Raw genomic sequence first — 24,306 nt, 5'->3', positions numbered from 1 at the left:
CTATAAAATCTAGACAAACCCATAATTCTTTGAGGTTTGTTGGATGTGGCCATTCCAATATGTTCCTTACTTTCTCAAGATCCATACGAATCCCATCTTGGGATATGACCCAAGCAGTTGACTTCTTTTGCAAAGTATTCACACTGGGATTCTTTAGCAAAAAGAGAGTTATCTCTAACCAATTGAAACACTTTCCTCAAATGTTCTATATGCTTTTTTCTTGTTTTACTATAGATAAGGATTTCATCTCAATATACTACATCAAATTTTCCTAAATATGGCCTCAAGACATTGTTTATAAGTGTCATAAAAATTGCTAGAGCATTTGTTAAACCAAGTGGCATTACTCTAAATTGATAATGCCTGTACTTGGTACGAAATGCTGCCTTAGGAACATCCTCTTCTCTAATTCACAGCTGGTGGTATCCAGATCTTAAGTCAATTTTGATAAAATATTTTGCCCCTTGCATTTGATCAAAGAGCTCATCAATGTAAGGCATAGGATACTTAATTTTTATTATGATTTTATGTAAAGCCCAGTAATCTGTGCATAATTGTATAATACCATACTTTTTCTTTACCAATAAAACTAGTGAAGACCAAGGTGAGTTACTTGGTTGAATTTAGCCCTTTCTGAGATATTCAGTTAATTGTCTTTGGACCTCACATTCTTCCGTTTGGCTAAGTCTATATGGTGGTTTACAAACAAGGATAGATCCATAAACTAGATCTATCTTATGATCTACATTTCTCTAATGGGACAAAATATTAGGCAAATCAGATGGAAAAACATCATTAAATTCAACTGTTAAATCATTGAAAGAAGATGTATTCTTTTTAACATCAAGAAGAAATTACTCTTTTCAGATGCATAAGAAATACAATCACCAACAAAAGTGAGTTCACAGACATAAACCTTGCATTCTTGTTGGTGTAGAAGTCGTTCAATTCCATTGAACAAATAAGGAGAGAATTGGGTACATCATGTTCTCTGTGAATTTGGAAGACTACCATCTTTTTCAAAAATGATGAGTTAATTTAAATAACTCTATGCATTGGAGGACTAGCTGAAGATTGGCATGAAGGGAGCCTGAACACAAATGGATAATATCATAGCAGCAACCCCTTAGATTGAGTGGGACTTAAAAGGACATAGCTTGTGCTATCCACATTGGGACACAAGTCAAAGTGGTTCTAAACAATAGGAGGGCAAGAAGCAAGCTTCTCGCGCAAACAAATAAGCTGAGAGGTACCAAGATATGGATCTCGGAGGAGATTACTCTGACTCAGCTCAAGATGAAAGCCATAGAATTGAACAAAATGAAGGATGCTTGCAAAGAAGGAAAATGGGGTGTCTATAAAGATGGAAAAGCACTTATCAAAGACTTCAAATCCAAACCGAAGGACTCACAGTCTTAAACAGATGTATTGCAGGCCAATTATCTCTTGTAGTATATCATCGCTAATCTATTATAACTTTAGGAGTGCTATAGGCACTTCCAAGAGACTCTCAATCTCTAACTGATGTTGGTGTTAATCCTTTTGTGTGTGCTTTGTCTCATAGTCCCGTGAGGGCTTCTGCAGACGTTAACCTCTCTCTCTCTCTCTCTCTCTTTCTCTCTCTCTCTCTCCCCTATCCTATTCCTTTGGTTCTCTCCTTCCTCTCTCCATTCCACTTATTCCACCCCTCTTTCTAAATCTGCCCCTACCCCTTTTCTACATCAGTATCAAAACTCCACTCGTAGCACCTTTGCTCTTCCCTCTAACCCTTCATCCCGCATTACAGCAGCACGCCAATACCAAACAGTGCCAACGACAGGCACAGCAACAGATTCAGAGCTAACTTGCTTGAGACAGGTGCAAGTCAGGTGTACATAGACAGATTGCGATGCCCAACTTCATAAAAACAAGCAAGACAGCACATTGATGCTGTCGACCTCCTGTATTTCAATGGGAGCCCATGCTGCAACAATACAAATGCATACAAGGCAGCAACATACTCACAGATTCCAGCCTGGAAGGACTGACTCAGACCATGAGTAATGTCAAGACGCTGACAGATGCAAGGCCTAGGATGCCAGCGAACGCAGAGGAGCACCAAGTAGGCACCCTACACCTTTGTGCTTGTGTCATTCACAGGGGTTGGTTGACTCTGTTCCCTGACCATCTGTGCTCGTCACTTGTGCAAAATTATGCTAAGCCTGGGAGAACCAGATATTTTTCTGTGAATGACTCCTCTAAGCTGTTTTTAAAAGCTGCTGATTGCAAATTTTAAGCATATGGACTCATCTTTCCCTGGGCCTTCAAATGAGTCACATTTTGTGACTTCCGCACTTTGATACTTACTGAAAAAAGTATCATCTGCTGGACTTAAAGGAAGAGTTGGTAACCCAAGTATTGTTCTTTTTGTTTTCCACCTTCCTGTTTCAGTTGAAGTGGACCTGCAGTGGTACAATGAAAAAAGTATCATCTGCTGGACTTAAAGGAAGAGTTGGTAACCCAAGTATTGTACTTTTTGTTTTCCATCTTCCTGTTTCAGTTGAAGTTGATAGCCAGAAAGTCCTGCAGTGGTACAATGAAAAGAGCTTCAGAATAATGTATATTGTGTTCTGATATTGAAAACAGAAATATGAACCTAAAAAATGGGGACTGGCAACAGTATTCTGATGCCTGCGTGGCAGTTTCATTACACGCAGGAGTTACAAAAAAGGAATAAGAGCATACACAACTTGAACTCATGCACAGCACAAAAATCAGCAAGGATGGTCAATTTTGCTCATAAAAGCATTAAAGTGGCTCAATTATCTTCCTTTACGAGGCAGAGTTGAGTGTCGTCTGTGTGTATGTATGCGCACACGTGACCATGTGCAGCACAAAAAATCAGCAAGGATGGTCAATTTTGCTCATAAAAGCATTAAAGTGGCTCAATTATCTTCCTTTACGAGGCAGAGTTGAGTGTCGTCTGTGTGTATGTATGCGCACACGTGACCATGTGCATGTCTGTGTGTTATAGTGTTAATGGAGATCAAACACAGCCTATGGCGCCACAAAGTCTCATACAAAACCAAGTATCCCTTCCCCTTGACTACTTTGAAGGGAGTATGTGCAAACTGTTGCAATGATCTTAAAATTTCAAAATACGGCTCACCATGCAAGGTCACCACTTTTTTTTTTGGGTGAAATTTATATCACAAAAAGGAGTCCCCAAAGGGGAGACATGCAATTACATTACTGCCACACACATACACATTTTTTTTTGGGTGGAATTTTTTGTTGCTTTATATTACTACACACACACACACACACACAGATTGATAGATGTGCCCTTTAAAACAGGAAGTTGCCATTAAAAGGATGAAGGCAACAATAACCAAAGAATTTCTTACTGAGATGAAGATTCTATGCAAGTTTCACCATACAAATCTGGTGAGGTTTCTCACATATGCTATTTTGATCCGACTGAAGTCTTATCATGATAAAGAGATTGTTAAAGCTGGAGTTGTGCATTAAATGAAGAGGTGATTAAGTGGGTGTGCCCTTTCCATCACTTGCTTTTTTGGAATCCATGCAGAACGAGCTGCTTGGCTATGCATCGTATGAAGACGAATTGTTTCTTGTGTATGAATATGCTGAGCATCGAGCTCTGGCTGACCGATTGCATGATCCTATCTCTAAAGGTATGTCTTTGGTTTTGCTTTCCAGAAATGCAGTCCGCAAAAGGATGTCTAATTTCAAGGCAGCTTTAAGTGTGCATCAGTCGGATTTTGCAAGGTCTAGGTGTAGGTCTAACAGTTTAGTTTTCTTTGTTATTTCCAATTTGTACCGAGCCTTAAGGTAATTTGCCTAACTTCGCTTGTGTGTAACATTGAGCAATCAAACCTTTTTAATTTAAAAAACATTGAGCAGTCCATAGCACTAAGTAAGTATGTATGTCCAAATGATGTTTCTAAAATCAGATTATTAATTTCTCTCAGTTTGTTAACCTCTAGTTTATGTCAACTATAATACTGAGACCATGGATGGGGATGTTAATGGACTTGACTGTTTTAATGGTACAATGTCATTGTATTGAAATGGTTGGGGTCTAAGGGGAACCTAGGCCTAGGCAATAGTATGGAGTGCAATGTAGGGACTAAAAGGGGCATAGGGTTACTAAGGTCAATTATGTACACATGGCACTCAAAGAGGTCCCAAGTGGCAAGCATTGGGTTTAGGGTTGGATTCCACAAGGTCCAAGAGGAGGATGGTAGAAAGAGACCACTTAGACGAAGACAAGAAGGTATGGAACATAGACAAGGGAATGCCTGGCACAGCGCAGCTTGTTCACCTTCTTCGTTCAAACAACACAGCCTGTTTGCATAGTTTGCTCGTTCAGCTCCTTCCACACTGAAAGCAAGGTGCCGCTGCTGTAATCTACTTTTTTTTTGGAAAGATTTGCAGGCCAGAGCTAATGCGCTCCCACAAAGCACTCTTCTTAGCCTTTGCTTGAACCTTTGCTAAGCCTTTTTTGATATGCACAGCCTCTTCTAAGGTGATTGAGTACAATACTGCATGAGAATTACAACTCTTTGGAGCATTTTGGTTTATGGACGTTGTAGACCAGCTAAGCTCCATTTCTCGTCATAGGTGTTTGGTGTTCTATAAAGTAAGAATTGGTGATCGAAGCCATGAAAGTACAACAAGCATACATATTGCTTGGGTCGTAAAGTACAACAATCATCTTTCCCCATGCATCTCTCAGATGTTCACGATCGCCAAAGAAGCTCGAGAAGCATCAAACATCAGAGGGTGAAAATCAGAGTTTTTGCATTGCTATCAACCTACACAGAGAAAGACTAATGAAGAAAAAAAACCACAAGGTCATTAGACCTTAGCAAAAAAGCAACCTCATAATGCCTTTTTCACCCCTGTTTCTCTCCTCTGCAAAAGTAATTACAAACCTCCTATGTCCTAAAGCAACAATCGACCACTCGAGCGGCAAGATTTGTGTATCAAAAGAGATTGGTTTGAGTCCAAAATTTAAGTTCTAAGACCTCAAACAAACAAATAACAAGAAAGTAGATACTGCATTTTCCTTTCTAGATAAAGCTTTTGCTTTTTTGGTTTCTTGAAAAAATCATTCCATGACGAGTTGGGAGCAAAAAAGACTAACTATGGAAACTTAGGATAGAGCGAGGAAAGGAAAAGCGATCCTTGGAGAAGATATCCATGAGGGATCTCTGGATTTGGTAGAAATGGATTATGGTGATTAGCGATTCCTTATTCGGAATTTACAAAACTAGAAAACCGTACTCTTAATATAGAAACTCATCTAGAGTCAATCAATGAGTTAGCTGAAACAATTTCGAAGGTATCGAATACTCAATATGTAACTCCTATAGTTATATTAACAACTTTTCCATGTTAATTTGCAATGCCACTCAACTTATGAAAACCTTAAATGTATTAAAGACTTGAGACCACTAATTTATATAAGTAACGAAAAAGTAAGAAAGAACGACGTTATGAATATGTTCTTATAAAAATGGCAAGTTTTTCATAGACTTAGAAATACACCTCTTGAAAATCAATTTGTGGAAGCTAGCCTTTCTTTAGGTAATAAAGCATATAAATGGTAGATGAGCTTTAGAGAGATCAATAAAATTCAAACAAGCATCCTAAAAGAATTTTTAGCTAAAAATGAGCTTGATAGGGCCTTAGTTCAATATATCTTATTATAGAGAAGCAATCCTTAAATTAAAAGGCATTGAGATGAGAAGAAGTTCTCCCAAAACCTTTGAAGAAACTATCAAATATGCTCAGATTTATTATGATACGTTGGGAAGGTCTAGTGAAATTGTGGATCAAACTAGCTTTGTTCCGTGGTTTGATAAATTTCCTAATTTGAAAATATGTAAACTATAATATGGGACTATGGTATAGGGGAGAAACCATGAGGTGTTTGCATGAAGAGAACATTAATGAACTTGACCATTTAAAGGTACAATGTCATTGTATTAAAATTTGGGGTCTAGGGATAATCCTAGGCCTAGGCAATAGTATGGACTGCAATGTAAAGACCTAAAAGTAGCATAAGATTACTAAGGTCAATTATTGACACATGGAACGCAAGCACTAGTTTCAAGGAGCATTCCACAAGGTTCGAAGAGAAGGATGGTAGAAAGAGACCATAGGCATGATGACAATAAGGTACGAGAACAAAAACGAGGAATCCGTGGCTGGGTGGATCTAAAGTAGAAGCCCTCCATGTATGAACATGTGTCACACCTAGAGAGGCTCACAATGAATGACGGACATGGGCAAGCAAAAACTACAAATTGGGATATCATTTCAGGATTTGTATCTTGGCTCTAGTCTATTTTGAGAACTTTTGGAACTAATTAATGGACAAAAAGAAATCAACCCTCTGAGTGGAGTTGGGGTCACTCTTCTTCTCTTTTGACAATCCTCAGCCTAGCATTACCTCTGTCAACGTTTGAAGTTCTTGACCTCCCTCTTAAGGTTGATCCTCAGATTAGCTCAATTCGTAGTCTCCCTTGGAAGGTTCCTAGGTGACCAATAGGAAAATCTCATTAATGCTAGGGGCAATCCACAAGCCTATGTAACGGACCTCACACAAGACCTCCTTGATGGCATCTAATAGACTTTAGTGGTGATGATTTCCACACTACCTCGAGTTTGGAATTATTTCCAGTACACCTTCAGCAGTTGTGTTGCCTCCCCCTATCATCTATTCAGTGAATGATTCTTTACACTCAGTTTATAATATGTCATATGCTGATCTAGATTGCTAATCATCATGAACACCATCAAAATGTCTGGAACAACCACGTAACCGGGCAACACAAGACACTTCAAGAGGGAAAGTAGATATCAAAGTTTGACCTGAGAGAGATCTAGGTCTTTTGGCTTTCACAGTGTTGGGTATTGAATTATTGAATGGCTCCGAGGTGCTAAAGCTATTAGGTGCCCATCAACACCGGGGGGAAGGGGGAGAGAGAGAGAGAGAGAGAGAGATTAACATCCACGGGATACCTCACGGGTCTATGGGACAAGACACACACCAAAAAAGTTCCGAAATTAAGGACCACATTGGAGACCCAACAATATCTATAGGACAAAGGTGAATCCATGAAAAAGTTATATATTGCTGAGAGAGAGAGAGAGAGAGAGAGAGAGAGAGAGAGAGAGAGAGAGAGAGGTGTCCTCAGGAGACCTCACAGGCCTATGGGACAAAGTACGCCAAGAGAAGGTACTCATACAAACCGCAGTGGGCTTAAGCAAAGGACGCGCTAGGGCCCTTGTTGAGTGCTATCCTAAGCTAAAGAGCTTAAAGATATATATTTAGATAGTCGGCTAGGAGAGACTAAATTGAAATGGTTTAGTCTTCACAAGAAATTGTAGCTTGAATGAAGAGATTTTGGACTACTTTTTGATTAGCCTTCTCTTTTAGTGCTAGCCTCCATCATGGTTGAGTCTGTCCTTCACCTCTGGAGTGACAATAGAAACTCAGTACGAAGACTTTGTATGAATGAATGATCAAGTATGTGTGGTGTGTGGATTTGTATGTATGAGAGCATATGTTTATATTATAGTCTACACCCATTGTTGGGCGTTGAGGGGATGTCATAGTAGCTAGTCCCTACTATGCGTGATGGAGTTTATGGTTTTCAACCTTATGAGTGACTATCATGAGATTGAAACTGTACTACGTTTGTTTTTAGAGGATCAGTTTGGGCATGTTCTTGGATTCATCTAGATATAAGCTGAAGAGCTTAAGTGCTCGAAACAAAGCTCAAAGAGAGAGAGAGAGAGAGAGAGAGAGAGAGAGAGAGAGAGATTAATGTCCGCAGAAGGCCTGGCAGGCCTATGGGACAAAGTGCGGAAAACACCAAAAGGGGAAAAAAACTCATACAAGCCGCAAAGGGTTGGAGCAAAGGGTGCGCTAAGGCGCTTGCTGAGTACTTTTGCTGAAATATGGGATGAAACTGACATCAGTTGTATCTACCAGAAGGGAACACAGGTACAAGTTTATTTCACACAGAGGGCAGGAAGAACCAAGATTCTCCAATAGACAAACAAGCTGAAAGCTACACGGGTATGGATATCTGAGGAGCTCACTCCGACTCTCAAGCAAAGGAATGTTGAACTTGCTAAAGTGAAGGATGCCCGCAAAGCTGGAAATGGGCAATCTATCATGATGGACAAGTCTTGATTCATGATTTCAAATCTAAACCCAAGGACTCTTAGTCTTAAATTGATGTTATTCTAGGCGTTGTTCTAAGATAGAATTAGTAGCTAGTTATGCATCTAAATAATTAGGGCTGAGTTGCTTTGAGCACTCCCTCAACTCTCTGGATACCCAAATGTATTTGCAATTTTTTTGGTGTGTACCTTGTCCCATAGACCCGTGAGGTCTCCCGCAGACGTTAGATCTCTCTCTCTCTCTCTCTCTCTCTCTCTCTCTTCCAGTATAGCATGGATGCTCCGTTTTCTCCCCTCTTATCACACGAGGTCAACTAGGTTATCTGTGATGATCTACTACAGCTACACACATTTCGGACCTGGTTGGGACCGAGTGAACTCCCAGTGAAGCTTAGCTTCTAGAGAGATCACTTCTTACATATCACAGCGGAGGGTTTCATTGACTCACCAGGGTACACACAGATTCACCTACCCCACTCGCTGAGGATCTCTCTTGGGCAGTTGCGGGTCTCTTCACACAGACTTCACATCGAGAGTGGCAGAGCAGAGCGACTACCCAGGGAGAGGCGCATATGCACACTGTGTGACATGCAAGAGGTTGAGACAGAGGAGCATTTCATCTTCAGGTGTCCTATGTACTATGAGATCCGAGGGCGTTTCCACTACCTCTTCAGGGATAGTTATGGGATTTTGTCCTGTTTCCTCTCCTACCCAGACCAACAGTGTTTGGCAGGTTTCATTCATGAGGTACTTAGACACCGTGAGAGGTTACTCCGAGCACGAAGATAGGAGCAGACTTCTTCCTTGGCTGATCCCTCTCAGAGCTCTATCGCGAAGTTCTTTCAGCTAGATCACATGGATCCCCACGAGACGAGGCCTCGACATGACCGTGACCTCCGCGGAGCGTGTGACCCGACAACTCAAACAGAGGGTCAACACACTGATCGCACTTGGGGACATCCCCTCCTTGTTTAGAGTCGGAGCCCGACCGACGGGGGTCATAGTAGCCCTGGTCAGACGTAGAGCTACGACCAAGAGACGTGCCAGGACCGTACCTCTGAGTTGCCGACAACACTCTATTGCCGACTTCATGCCTCCACTGCCTCATCCATCCTGATATCTTGTTGCTGCCGATGATGATGATGATATTGATGACGATGCTGAGATTGATATATAGTCGACCATCGACATGACTGTTGTACTTAGGACTTAGTACTGTCATTTTGCATTTTTGCATTTTGCATTGGTATGGACGCTCGTTTAGCAGCTCCACTACCACAGCTTGTTGTATCAGGATTTTCACAATCTCATAGACCCATCGGTCTTCCGAAGACTTTAACAAACTCTCTCTCTCTCTCTCTCTCTCTCTCTCTCTCCGGCTCCTCACCAAGACACAGTTCTACCACGACCATTTCTTGAGAGTCTCGAAGGAGGGATTCATCATCAGACCCCAGTATCTAGAGAATAGAGAAGTCTCACACACACTGAGGATCATCATTGGGCAAATGCGGTTTTCATCCCATCAACTGAGGATTGAGATAGGGAGAGCAGCACGTATACCCAGAGAGCAGTGGATCTACATGCTATGCACATTAGGAGAGATTGAGACAAAGGAGCACTTTCTCTGTGCTTACCTAGCCTAATATGAGATTTGGAGCTATACCACTGTCTCTATTAGGATGGGAGTGGGTTCAGCCCACTGTCGCGACTGATCCACTTGCATGACTAGGTATGCATTGGACTTTATCTACGGACTGCTTGAGATGCGCCGACACAGAGAGACCCTGCTACGACAGATAAGGGAGTAGCAGAAGGGGACCAAACCACAAGATATAGAGGCTGACCAGACATAGCAGCATTGACATACTTCTATGCATTTGAGTCAGCAGCTCTAGGACATAGTGGGTTGGAGGAGGAGGAGCTAGCTGATATGTGGGCAGTATGGATTGCGGAGAGAGGATTGCAGAGGCTACTTGCGACATGGAGCAACCAGAGCACACTCGATTGAGGTCCGACCTATCACAGCTTTCAGAGGATCGAGCTCTTTATCTGTGGTCTCTCCTTCTTAAGACACGTAAGCCTTTCTTCTTTTACCAACGACCTACTACCTAGTGACGTAGAACTAAAGGAAAAGGTCTTTCTCTTGATTCTTCCAAAAGAAGCCCATAGATGCGTGGAGCACAAATGCACTGCATTGCACTGCTGCTCCTGTTTAAGCATATTTCTTGTTTGCGTGAGAACACAAACACAGGTTTTGCCAAGATAGCATTCTATCTAAGCCTGTTGCAACTGTTGGAGGTCAACATCTCCTAATGTCACATTGTAGGGAGAGAGGGCCTTGCTTGTGGGTGTGCTCGCCCCGTGAGAGACAAAGAAAATTTATGAAAGTCTTCGGAAGACCGATGGGTCTATGAGATTGAAAAACCTGATACAATGAGTTGTGGTAGTGGAGCTACTAAACGAGCATCCATACCAATGCAGAATGCAAAAAAATGCAAAATGGCAGTACTAAGTCCTAAGTACAACATAGTCATATCCCGACTATATATATATCCCTCTCAGCATCATCGTCGGCATCTGACAAAATATGAAGAGGGGAGAGGAGAAGAGTGGAGATGAGGAGAGAGGGCACAGCTAGAGAGCACACCACAAATGACTAACTGTACACTAGAATTAGTTGAAAAAATAGAATATATACAAACCCTTTTAGGGTTAGGGTTAGGGGATCTAACCCTTTCCTTTATAGCACTCTATAAGGTTAGTGCTATGCACATATGATCACGTGATGGTGCTATGCACACATGATCACATGATGTTGAGCGTGAACTCTCAACACCTTCCCTCAAGATGATGATTCTGGGGAATCGAAGAAGGACTGAGCATTACATTCCATCACACCCCTTTAATGGGAATGTCCTTCCTCTGCATCAAACCAAGAGCTAGTCGGTGTTTCTCGAATAGCTCTTTACCGAGTGGTTTGGTAAAGATGTCTGCAACATTTTCTTTGCTATCACAATGCTGCAGTGTGATGTCACCAAGTAACACTCTTTCTCTGATGAAGTGCTCTCTGACATCAATATGCTTTGTTCTGGAGTGATATACTGGATTTTTGGCCAATGCTTGAGCCGATTGATTATCACAGTATATTGTTGTTGGCTTTGACTCATCAAAGTAATCTGTTTCTGACAATAGTCTTCTGAGCCATATAGCCTCACATGCACCTGTAGTGAGTGCTCTATATTCTGCTTCAGTCGAAGACAAAGAAACAGTTGGCTGTTTGTTTGACAACCATGATATAGCACCTTGACCAAGGAAAAATGCATATCCCTATATTCTGATATGATCTACCTCTGTTTCTGCCTTTGCCTCTGCTTCTGTCTGAAGCGGTGAATGCCTGATCATTAGAATGACCTTTACGTGCTTGAATGGCCTGAGTCCTGAGTTCTTCACCAAGTAGAACTGACTGAAGTTCCTCCAGTGTTGGAATTTGCCGTTGGATGGCAATACTCTGGACCAGATTCTCATATCCTTCCCCTAGTCCATTCAGGATTACTTGAACCATTTCTGCGGGATTCATAGTCTCTCCTGCTGCTGCAAGTTGATTGTTGTAGTCTTTGATGCGGAGTACATAAGCATGACCAGTTTCATTGCTATTGCGGAAACTCTGGTTGATCTGGTTTCTCAAGGTGAGAATCCTGGATGTGTTCTTGGACTCGTAGAGAGCTGCGAACATATCCCATGCTTCTTTTGATGTCTTGACTGTGTTGAGCTGTCCTAGCATGACATCTTGCACATTCTGCTTGATCAGGTGATAGGCATACTTGTCTTTCTTATCCCATTCTGCTTGAGCTCGGGCAATGGCAGGATCTGCTACTGATGCGGAAACTGTTTGTGTAGATGTAGATCCCGATGTAGATCCCGTTGCTGGTGCTGTGACAACAGATGGAGTAGAGCTACTGGTGGCTGGATCGGCCAATGGTCTAGGTATGGATCCATCAACATACTCCCATTTGTCCTGAAGCACAAGAATGGTCTCCATTCGGTATTTCCATGTACCGTAATTGGAGTTGTCTAACTTAGCAGATGCCTCCAAATTGAGATTGCTAGTCGACATGGTGCAAACAATGTACTCAAAAAGTGTCCTGGAAAACTCTGTATGAATCAACTGCAAATACACTGAAGATGCCAAGTGAAATCTCTGTACCGTCGGTGAAGATAGAACTGCAGTAAATAAGATCTGACCTGTGTTACAAGGCTTGTGGCAATGATGCCGGGAATAGCCAAGAGGCTTTACAAGGCTGAAAAAAAAATGATGTGCACGATGCCGTGAGATAGCCAAATAGGCTTTACAATGGTGGCATGTGTGTGTGAAATCAAGTGCTATCTGCCCACTGAATCAATCTGCAATGCCTCTGAACTCTGAAGTCTGCTCACTGAACTGATGAACGTAAGGTTTCAGGTAATGTAATGATGTGAAATCGGATGTGAGCGTATGGACTGACTCCGAGTAGGTACTAGTCGGGAATTTCGGGCATGGCTTAGATTGGCAACTTGGGGAATTCAAAGCATCTCCTCTATGGCGATCTAGTCTACTCTGATCTAGATCTAAACCAACCGTCGATCGATGAAAGAGCAGCAAATAATTCCTTTTTCTTTGTTCTTTTTAAGTGCTGGGTCAGATGCGTCGATGTAGAGGCAAATGTGCGTGAAGGAAGTGGTTTTGTCGGCGAGGCTCAAATGTGAGTGTAACTTGCGCCGAAATGTGCGCGTGATGTAACGAGCGCGTAGAGCACGAAAAATCGAGCGACTTTCCTTTTTGGAGCACCCTCAAATTCTTCCTGGATCAAGAGATATGACTTGATCTAGGTGGAGGGGCAAAAGGAGTGCAAATGGTGCTCAATGATGATGTGTCACTGTGAGTCACATGCAGTGATGATGTGGCACTGTGCTTAGCAAGAGGTGTGCCAGTGAAGCTCTGTGCTGAGGTGGCAGTGCTGAGGTGTCACTGATGACGTGGCACTGATGACGTGGCAATGATGACGTGGCACAGATGACGTGGCACAAGTGACGTGGCAGAGATGACGTGGCCTGATGACGTGGCACAGATGACGTGGCTGATGACGTGGCACAGATGACGTGGCAGATGACGTGGCCTGATGACGTGGCACAGATGACGAGGCAGCTGACGTGGCAGTGCTGACGTGGCAGTGTGGATAAGGGTGTGACACGTGTCCAACTGTGGGTCAGCCAGTTAACCCAAGGTGATCTTCACCGGACCGTGGTGCTATCCTATCTGCCACGTGTCGACCAATGGTGCACCGGAATCTATCCAAGATTTTGACGGAATCTTGGAGATTCCGTCATCTTCTCCGTTGATGGAGGCGGCCGGGCGCTGATCGTTGAGGTGCCTTCGGAGGTCGTCCGTTGGCTGGCGGCGATGCGCTGGAGGGAGCCCATTTGGAGAGGCAAAGGCTCGGGACGAGAGATGGCCAAATGGCAACCTCCACGAGAAACTCGTGTGCGGTATTTGGGCAGTCGAACACTGGATCGGCGAGCTTCTGCACAGACAAAGAAAAACAAGTCTCCTGCTGCAGTGGAGGCAGACAAGTATTCGGTATGCAGTACCGATGGATTTGAACCTTACGAAAAGACCGGGCAAGAAACCACGACGGATGTAGAGGAAAGCTTCAAATTGGCTGGGGTCGAAATAGGCCCAAAGAAGCTTTCGATACGTCTACCTGCAACATCATCTGATGAGGCACAGGAGCTAGAGCCGTCGTTGGTCGTCGTAGGTAGTTTGCAGCAAGCATGGAGGTCGATCGATAATCCACTATGGAGTTAGTCCGTTGCAGCAGCCCGTGCTGCTGCGGTGGCATGCTCAAAGAAGGAGCTTGAGTCGCGGGCATCGAAGTTTGCTGAGAGCGTGGGCTTTGGATCTTTGCAGTCGGAGTTGAAGCATTGCTTGGAGGCCCATGGACGTTGACGAAGGTCACCCTACGGGATACGTTGCCTTAGAAGATAATGCGAGGCAATTGGAGCAATTTTGGAGCTTTGAAGAGCCATCGTTGCAGCCAAGAGGTCATTGAGCCTTGATGCTAAACTGAGTCGCAGAAATGGAGTAACAGAATTGTAGTCGAAGAGGCTCCTTCTCTCTCTATAGGACTTCTACAGATATCTTTTTCTCACAAGAATGCAATGAACGGAATCTCTCTCTTTTCTCTCAAAACCAGTAGAGCTTCGGCTCTTGCTCTCAAACAATAGGATGTCTATTTTCTCTATGTTCTCCTTATCTATCTCTCATAAGGATACACTCGAAGAACTCTTTCACATGATTCTCTTGCAGAGATCACTCACAATCTCTCTTGCTTTCAATCAAGGAATTCTCTCAAGAACAATGACGGAAATTTCTTTCAATGGACGGAAGTTCTCTCAACGGAAGTGAAGGGAAAAAATCTCACAATCACTCAAGAGAACTCTCAATCTCACAATCTCTCTCACACTCTCAAGAAACTCAATGTCTCAGCGGAAGACAAGGGAGCTCTGATACCATGACAAAATATGAAGAGGGGAGAGGAGAAGAGTGGAGATGAGGAGAGAGGGCACAGCTAGAGAGCACACCACAAATGACTAACTGTACACTAGAATTAGTTGAAAAAATAGAATATATACAAACCCTTTTAGGGTTAGGGTTAGGGGATCTAACCCTTTCCTTTATAGCACTCTATAAGGTTAGTGCTATGCACATATGATCACGTGATGGTGCTATGCACACATGATCACATGATGTTGAGCGTGAACTCTCAACAGCATCACCATAACCATCATCATCATCATCATCGTCGTCGTCGTCAGCAACAGGACATCAGGCTGTATGAGGCTGTGGAAGTGGAGGCATGAGGTCGCCAATAGAACGTTGTCGCCTCCTTAAGGGTGTAGTCTTGGTACGTCTCCTGGTCGTAGCTCTGCGTCTAACCAAGGTCACTGTGACCCCCGTCGGTCGGGCTCCGACTCTAAACAAGGAGGGGATGTCCCCAGGTGTGATCTGTGAATAAACCCTCTGTCTGAGCTGTCGGGTCACAGGCTCCGGGTCACAGTCGTGTCGGGGTCTCACCTCGAGGGAGTCTATGTGATCTGGCTGAAAGAACTCCGTGATAGAGCTCTGAGAGGTATCAGTCAAGGGAGAAGGCTGCTCCTATCTCCGTGCTCGGAGTATCCTCTCGCAGTGTCTGAGCATCTCATGAATGAAACCAGCCAAGCATCACTGGTCTGGGTAGGAGAGGACATGGGCCAACATCCCATAACTATCTCTGAAGAGGCCCTCGGATCTCATAGTAAACAGGACACCTGAAGATAAAGTGCTCCTCTGTCTCAACCTCCTACATGTCACACAGTGTGCATATGCGCCTCTCCCTAGGTAACCGCTCTGCTCGGTCGCTCTCGATAGGAAGTCTATGTGAAGAGACCCGGAACTGCCCAAGGGAGATCCTCAGCAAGTGGGGTAGGTAAATCTGCGTGTATCCTGGTGGATCAATGAAACCCTCCACTGTGATATGTAGGAAGTGATCTCTGTAGAAGCTCATCCTCACTGGAAGATCACTCGGGCCCAACCAAGTTCGGAATGTGTGTAGCTGTAGTAGATCTTCACGGATAACTTGGTTGACCTCATGTGACAGGAGGGGAGAGAAAGGAGCGTCCATGCTGTACTGGAAAGGAGGTAGTCTATTTATGTGCAGCCCTAGTCCTACAAAACATCTCTCTGTGCATGCATACCAACACCTCTGATTTCCCCCTGCTGCAAGTGCCATAGGAGAGATAGTGCTAGCCATGGTGTCCTGCTACGCCCGGATGTGTAATCCCCATGCTCCTTGACTTGGTACAGATATGTAATGACCTGATATGCAGCATCTAGCTGTAATGGGGGTGACCCAAACTCCATGGAGCCCCTGCAAACCATCTCTCTGTGCGTGCATACCAACACCTCTGATCTCCCCCTGCTGCAAGTGCCACAGCTAGGTCTGCAGCACTCTTTAGGTCTCCTTCACCTCCTGGGAAAAGGCCCAAGGAAGGGGGAGGCGGGGTCATCCTACCCGTCCTTCAACAATTTCAGCAAAGGCGAGAGGCCTTTGGTACCATGAACGAAAGCTTTCTCGAGCCAGCTCGAGATCTCTGAGGTGGTCATACCGTAGAAAGCGTGGAGTTTCTGAGGGGTCCAGGCTCTGACATCTTGGGGGAGGGGCCAAGACAGGGGGGGCCTGAGGATCACAATCAGTCTGAAGCGTTTGGCGGCGCAACGCCACCGCAGGCGCACGTCACCCTCGGACCACTGAGTCTCGAGAAGCTGCCCACCGGACGGGCCTATCCAGGAGCAAACCTGAGCATGTGTCTGCTCCCTGAGAGCCTCCCATACCGAGTCGTCTGTCCAGGTCTCGGTGCCGTCGCTAAGGAACGTGAAAGCAAAGCTAGGGCCATCCCTGGGGGCCAAGGCGGCTATCTTCCCATCCGCCCCTTTGCGGAGCAGGAAGATACTGATGTCGAGGCAAGCAGGGAAAGTCCCGAGGTCGGCCACATCCAAGTAGTCCCAGGGGCCAGATCTGTAAAAGTCGCGGGGGAGCTCTCTCTCCTAAAGCTGAGGCCCGTCGGAGTCTGCTACTGAGGGGCTAGCGGACAGAGAAGCCTGCTCCGGTGAAGGTGTAGACTCAGGGTGTCCTGCCAGCAGAGGGGGAGGGGGAGGAGGCTGGGGAATAGGCAACACAGACACCTCAGGGGCGACTAGTGGAGGAGGAGGAGGAGGGGGATCGGGGGCTGCCCTCGGCTGAGGAATCGTCGGTGCAACTAGATCTGCGGGAGAGCTGAAAGAGGCAGGGGGGGGAGAAATGGGGATGCATCTGGAACTGGGGCTGAGAAGGAGGGGGAGAAGACTGAGGAGGACGAGGGGGGGGCTGAAGCTGCGGGTCAGGAGAAGTGGGGTGCAGATGGGGGATGGCCTGAGGCTGAATGGGAAGAGGCTGGGGAGAGGAGGAGAGGGGGACCTGAGTCTGTGGAGGGCGGGCTACCGTCGAAGAAGATGCTCTCCCAGGTCCCTGGGGCGGCTGCCTGTCAGGTCTCTGAGGTGCAACTGCAGGTTGGGTAACCTCAGCCTCTTTGCCTTTATCAGAAATCTTCTTGTTCTTTCCCCTTTTCCTTCTAACCTCAGTCCAGCCGCCAGCTAACTCTGGTCCGGGCTCCGGCTGCCTCTGCTCCTCCTGGCGTGGCTGCCCGGAGGGGGGGGGAGGGGGCGGAGAGGGGGGGGGCGGGGGGGTCGAGAAGAGCTGGCGAAGCGTGGACAAACAGCTACCAGGTGCCCGAAGCTGTGACACCTCAAACACTGCCCTGGCTGTCCGGTGACTACCATGCTCTGGGTGATGCTGCCGGTATCTATCACGATCTCGATCACTATCGGGACAGTCGCAGGATCCGCCACAGCCACACGGACTCGGGGGACTCCTGCCGTAGTCACCGCATCGGCGAAAGTATCGTGCATAACCCAGCCAAAGTGGGAGCCCAGGTCCCTGACAATCGGCCGTAGCTCAGCAGCAAGACCTGGAAAAACTAGCGTCACTGGATGACGAGGTATACGGAACCGAGCATCAAAATCCGCGGTACCACGGGACTATCATGACAATCTTTCCATCCACAGTCGTGGGGGAGCCAGCAATCAGGTTGCTCGCCGCTTTCGCATTGGAGAGTTTGAGCCAGAAGATGCCCCTTCCCATAAGGGCCATCTCCTCAATATGGCCGTCCTCTAGCATGAGGGTGGACTGGAGCTAGTCCCTGATGGCTGATCTGGAGGGGGAATGTCCAATGACTCTGCCATAAACAGAGGTAAGGGCAAAGTCATTGGCAACCTCCTGAACCCGAGATGATTGTTGCTCTGTCAGGATGACGCGGTAGGCATCTGGAGAGGGAGGGTCCGTCTGGGCCTCTGGTTCTGGGCAAGGGGCCGCCATACCGCCAAGACAAACTGCGAGGCTTCCGATGAGGAAAAGGCTGCCACCCAAAAAAGGGAGGGGGGTAGATGCGGGAGGGTGGAGCCTGGGTGTGGCGGGAAGGATGGAGGGCGGGGGGCGGAGGAAGCGGGATGGGGGGGCAGGAAGCGGAGATGGCGCGGGGTGGAGGAGTGGGGGCAGGGATCGGGGGCGGTGGAGAGGAGGCGGGGACGGAAGCGGGGGCGGGGGAGAGGCGGAGTGGGGCGAGAGGCGGACGGGGGGCGGGGGGAAGGGTGAAAAAAAAAAAAAAAAGGGAGCGAAGAGACGGGCGGAGAGCGGGAAGGGGAGACGGGAGTAAATGGAGGGGGGGGCGGTGAGGCGAAAGGGGGCGAGGGCGGCGGGCGAGGGGTGGGTGGGCGGAGCGGGAGGTGGGGGGGGTGTGAGTGGAGCGGAAGCGGGGAGGGATGGAGCGGAGGGGCAAGGGGGAGAGACGGAGCAGGGGGGGGTGTGCGTGGCGAGGGGGGGCGGAGCGAGGCGGGGAGGGTGAGGCGGGGTGAGGGGGTGTGAGTGGAGCGGAAGCGGGGAGGGGTGGAGCGGAGGGGCAAGGGGGAGAGACGGAGCGGGGGGGGTGAGCGTGGCGAGGGTGAGCGGAGGTGCGAGGGGGGGTGAGACGGAGGTGAGCGGGGATGGCGAGGGAGGGGGAGGTAGAGGTACAGAGGGGGAGGGGGAAGCTCGCAGGAGCTTACGGGTTCACGATCGAGACATACCTGAAGTTGGGAGATTCTGGCTAGTATCACAAAATATGTACCTCCTTAAGTGTAATGGATTCCCATCGACAAATGCCAAATGGATGGACAAAGCTATGTTTTAAAGAATTTATTGATATCTTGGATGCTTACGAGCCATGTAGTGACGAGAAGAATCAAGCCGCTTCAGGTTACTCTTTCTTTGGTGTTGCACATGTCACCTGCCTTGACTAAGTAAAGATCCCAATCTAGTATTGTCCATGACCCATGCATGAGAAATGCACCAGCATGTGGTACTGTACCAAAAAAGTGGCCAGAATAACTTTGTTGGAACAAGGACTTGATCTTGCAAAGTTGAGAGTTTCTAGCTAAAGAGTTTGCTACAAGTGCTACGTATCCCACGACCAAACTTACTGGGCGGCCACATCTGGGCTAGATAGACAGTCTCCATAGAAGCCCTAAAGCTCTGCAAAGCCTACACTCATCTGTGTAAGAAGGTTGACACCAGAAAGGGAAGCTGCTCACAGTTGCCTGTACTTTGTCTCCTTTGTGACAGAAGACACAACAGTATCAATGATTGGGTGGCTTCTGTTCCCTAGGCACAAAATCAACTTGCTCAGGCTAGTTGATCTGGGCTAGATAGACAGACCCCATAGCAGTCCTAAAGCTCTGCAAAGCCTACACTGCTCTGTGTAAAAAGGATGACACTAAAGGAAAGCTGCACACAGTTAACGGTAATCTCCCTGTGTAAGTACAGGTAAAATGGCTTCCTTGGACCTCTATATGTTTTTCCTTTCTGCAACAAAAAGAATCGGGAACAGGGGAATAGGAATAAGATGAATGGGATGATGTGAGCAGGGATGCACATCATGTTGGTTGGCAATAAAGAAACAGGAGGCCTATAGCCAGAAGAACATTGCAGCAGTAGACTAGGAAAGGGAGAGGATAGGAATCTGGAGCAGGATGGTTAGAAGTAGGGGTTACGTGCACTGATGCAGAAAAAAAGATTGGGAAAAGGTAGGAGGGAAAATGTGGTAGTGGAAGGAGCAGGGAGCTGCAGGTAAGGGGCAGGAAGCAACAGGCCTGAAGGCAGATAGCCAAAATGGTATTCAATATGGCTGCAACAAAGAGTTAGCAGTAGTGGACCACGTGTATGCATTTCATTGAGTACACTGTCCTGATATTGTAACATCTCCCTCTTCCAAATGTGACCACCTTTTTTCAGCAGCTTTTATATTGACTTAGTCACTGGATGACTATCTTTATTATAGAAAGGGCTGTTTGTTAACTGTGTACATGTGGCTGCGCTTACTTGTATATGCTCGACTCATCTAAGGTATAATGGATGTGTTTCGACAGGCTTTACACCTTTGACATGGAATGCCAGAGTCCAGATTGCACTGGATACAGCCAGAGGGTTGGAGTATATTCATGAGCATACAAAGGAACACTATGTTCATCGTGATGTCAAGACAAACAATATCTTACTGGATGGTGATTTCCGTGCTAAGGTGAGGATTAGAAGTATTCACTCTATATGTGTGGATTTTGGACAGGGGTTCAGTTAAAGGTACTAACCGATTTGTTGGCTGTTACCTAGGTGGCAGACTTTGGTCTGGCTAAACTAGTTGAGAAGACAAGCGGTGGAGAAGCATCTGTGACAAGAATTGTTGGCACTTTTGGCTACCTGGCTCCAGAGTAAACTTCGAACCCTTTCCATGTGCAGCTAAAGTATTGTATACTTGGTTGTGTATGGATAGAGCAGGATGCCTGTTTTCCCACTGAAGGTTGTTTGCAAGCGTTCATGCATGAAAAGTATTCACCATGGAACAAGGAACATGCAAAATAATCATTTTCTAGCCAATGTTGAATGATACAAGTGTTTGTATGTCTCTGACACGCAAATCAGGTCTTGTTTTTAAATATTGCACAAAACGCTCTTGTAGTCTGGCATATACTAGTGCAACAAGGGTTTCAAAGCCTTGGGTGCTTTTTAACTGCAGGTATCGCCGTGATGGTATAGCAACATCAAAGAGTGATGTATATGCTTTCGGGGTGGTCATTTTTGAGCTTATTACTGGCCAAGAAGCAATATCAAAGAGTAAGGGTATCATGCCCAGCACCCCTGAGAGACGCTCACTTATTACCATTGTAAGTGAAATCAGGAATATTCTCAAATCCATTTTCTTTATAGTGTTAATGTTTACGGAAGTTCTGAGATATACTTGCCATACAGAGAAATGTGAGAATGCCATTGTTTTCTTCACAATGCTAATGTTTATGATCAGTTCATATGGGGTACTACGTATTCTTTCTTTTACAGATGTTACGGGCCCTCAGAGATTCCCCCAATCCTTTACAAATGGGCAGGCTTCGTGAACTCATAGACCCCAATCTAATGGACATGTATCCTCAGGACTGTCTGTATAAGGTATGTCCACATTCAGGTCGGTGGAGTAACAATCTATGGGATAATGAGTTTTTAACACAAGTATCTTTTCCTTCATGTTTAAGGGGACAAAATCTAAATAGTCTCTTTAAAGTCTGGAATAATGGACTGTTTTGATTCACAGATGGCCAAGCTTGCCCAACAATGTGTGGAGGAGGATCCCATCCTGCGACCTGATATGAAGTATGTTGTATTCACTCTCTCACAAATATTGCTTTCTTCCATTGAATGGGAAGCCACTCTTGCAGGCAACAGCCAGGTCTTCAGTGGACTCATTCAGGGGAGATAAATAAGATTTAATAGTGAATCAACAGCATTGCACACTAAATAGAAGCTAGTTTCAAACCATAGAGGGAAAGAGTTATGTAATGAGCATTCACTTGTTAATTGAAAGACAATCCACGTTGATGTTTACTAATGCTTGAGAAAATCCCTGTCAAGGTGTTTGCCCTAGCATATCCTTCTTTCATATAGCACTCCCATGAGCAGGATATTTCAAACTGTATGATATCATCAGCCCGCATCTGATCAATGATTGAGAATGTCAATGTTGGACGCTAACGATGAAGAATCAATTACATAAGTTATTATATGAGTAGCTGTTTAGGTCAACTTTGCAGAAGAAGCAAGACATAATCTACGAGTGCTCAAGCCATGGACATAGTACTAGCTAGCCATCAGCTATGTTTATGTACGCTGTCATACCAGAAATTAAACAATTTGAACAATTAAACTGAAATGAACCGATTCATAGTGGACCTATATTCAGAGAAGGCACAGTTTTAGAGTTCTCAGGGATCAGCGTTCATTGGCATTGGCAATGATCTGCTAATGATATGTTTCGTCCAAAGATAGTGCATTGGTCTCTAGAGGAATTTTACAAATTATGTGGTGCAAAGATGTGAAAGGTCAGCTGGCGTATCTTTTATCATCTTATTGGTTTCAGATTTGAACCTCAAGCATTGAGCACAAGCATCAAGTGCAATACTGAACCATGCTGGCAGAGAAATAAGGGGTTTCTTTAAAATAGGTAGTACCTATAGATCCATTCCCACCTTCATGTTTTTTTGGATGCACTAAGTCTTGCAATTGCAAATCCTCAAGCATCTAACCTAAAGTTTTTATCAGCTTTATTTAGAGGGATTCATTTGGAACTCATGGTTTTCGCTTTTTTTTTTTTTTTTTTTTTTTGGCAAATAAGAGTTTGACTATATTATGATCATAAGCTTTGTACAAAGAAGTTCCATAAGAACGAAAATCTCCTCTCGAGAGAGGAATAACCGGTACATAGAAATATTCCTGCTCAGAGGAGAAAAGCCAAAATTTTCTCCCCATGGTGACATAAAAGTTTCCTGATAACTCCTGGGTAGAAGGAAAAAGTGAACATCAGTCAGCTTGCAGGTTCATCCTTAACAGGAAATAAAGAAGGTAAGAGTTGGGCTTGCAGATCCATGCTGGAGTTGGTACAGCTCCCAGCATCTCTGATGTGTTCATCCAATTCAACGTGTAATTGATAGTGTCCTCGACCTACTAGGTACACACTTAATCCTGCTGCCCACGTGGCAGCCTATGTGTTGCCCATGTGGCAGCCCCATATCTTCATGTTTTGATGTGAGCGTGCTGCCCATATGGCAGCCTATGTGCTGCCCATGTGGCAGCCACATTACCTCCAAGTCCACCCCCCCCCCCCCCCCCCCCCCCCCATGCTCTACTCGTATGGGGTCTTACATATGGGGAGGTGACTTTTTCCAACCTGGGTGGTGTTTGGGGAACTCAGCTGGAGAAGAAAACCCCTCTCCCAATGACGGTAACCTCCTAAAAGTAGTCACCTTCCGGTGCCAAACTCGCTTGGATCCAATCACGCACTTGACTCCTTTTGGGAGTGAGCCCAACAATCCTGCCCACCACTGCACTATCCTGAAGTGGACTGCATTCTTGACCTGCTGCTTGTTTGCTGGAGAAAGAAGAGCTGTAACGGCTTGGGGAGTCAAGGGTGCTGGATCATTAAAGTTATGTATTTTCTGATCCAACAAATATTTAGCCTGGACTATAGAAAATAGGAATCAGTTAGCAAGTAAAGTTGTATTCTTTCCATACCAATTCAAAAATAACTGTTCAGCACACATGTACTCATCATTAAACTGATATACATTCCTGGCACTCCACTGCATGTAATCTGATGTTGACCCATGTGGCATAAGGTAGCTTGAGTGCATCTCCCAGTAGAAGGTGATTCAGCTAATGCTAGTGGAACCAATCAATTGAAATTCACAACATTTTGTAGGTGGTAGGATATGGTGGCCACTCTTTGAGCCATTGATGGCCTCTCCCTCTCCCCCCCCGCCTCTCCCCCCCGCCTCTACCTCCCGCTCCTTCGCCTCTCCCCCCCCGCCTCTACCTCCCGCTCCTCCGCTCAGCCTCCCTTCGCTCAGCCTACCTACCCACCCTGCTCTGCCCCTCCGTTGGCGCTGCTCCTCCCGCTCCAGCTCCTCCCTGTGTGCTGCTGCAGCTACCCGCACCTCCTTCTCGCTCCTCGCTCCCGGATCCCGCTCAGCCTGCTCAGCCCCCCGCTCCCCTCAGCCACCCCTCGCTCCCCTCAGCCCACTCAGCCCCCCGCCCCTCGCTCCCGCTCAGCCCCCCTTCTCGCTACTTGCACCCCCCCTTCTCGCTCCTCGCTCCCGCTCAGCCCCCCTTCTCGCTACCCGCACCCCCCCTTCTCGCTCCTTGCTCCCGCTCAGCCCCTCGCTCCTCGCTCCCCTCAACCACCCCTCACTCCCCTCAACCACCCCTCGCTCCCCACTACCCCCGCTCAGCCCCTCGCTCCCCTCAGCCACCCCTTGCTCCCCGCTACCCCCTCACTCAGCCACCTCCCTCCCTCCTTTTCCGCTCATCCACTGCCCTCCCCCCCCCCCCCCTTCTCTGCTCCCCTCGCCACCTTTTT

At 46.1% G+C, this 24,306-nt stretch overlaps 1 protein-coding gene across 2 annotated transcripts in view; it reads left to right on the top strand.

Annotated features, from left to right (window-relative positions):
• Nucleotides 1-22,365, top strand: part of LOC147905308 (lysM domain receptor-like kinase 3) — a 29,701-nt gene extending 7,336 nt beyond the window's left edge. The window contains exons 5-11 of one of the 2 annotated variants that reach the window (XM_087399299.1): nucleotides 3,337-3,426; nucleotides 3,572-3,677; nucleotides 20,276-20,427; nucleotides 20,517-20,614; nucleotides 20,920-21,067; nucleotides 21,240-21,347; nucleotides 21,490-22,365. In XM_087399299.1, the coding sequence (XP_087255425.1) occupies nucleotides 3,337-3,426; nucleotides 3,572-3,677; nucleotides 20,276-20,427; nucleotides 20,517-20,614; nucleotides 20,920-21,067; nucleotides 21,240-21,347; nucleotides 21,490-21,654 (867 nt within the window). In that variant the 3' untranslated portion in view covers nucleotides 21,655-22,365. The remainder of the gene's footprint in view (nucleotides 1-3,336; nucleotides 3,427-3,571; nucleotides 3,678-20,275; nucleotides 20,428-20,516; nucleotides 20,615-20,919; nucleotides 21,068-21,239; nucleotides 21,348-21,489) is intronic. The other variant, XM_087399373.1, reaches the window with a different exon arrangement.
• Nucleotides 22,366-24,306: the final 1,941 nt, after the last annotated feature.

The sequence above is a fragment of the Dipteris shenzhenensis genome, chromosome 1, assembly GCF_047967505.1.
Source record: "Dipteris shenzhenensis isolate YYH24624 ecotype China chromosome 1, Dip_SZ_1.0, whole genome shotgun sequence".
Classification (NCBI taxonomy): Eukaryota; Viridiplantae; Streptophyta; class Polypodiopsida; order Gleicheniales; family Dipteridaceae; genus Dipteris; species Dipteris shenzhenensis.
Note: the sequence above shows the minus strand (reverse complement) of the source record. Positions and strands in the feature narration are given on the sequence as shown.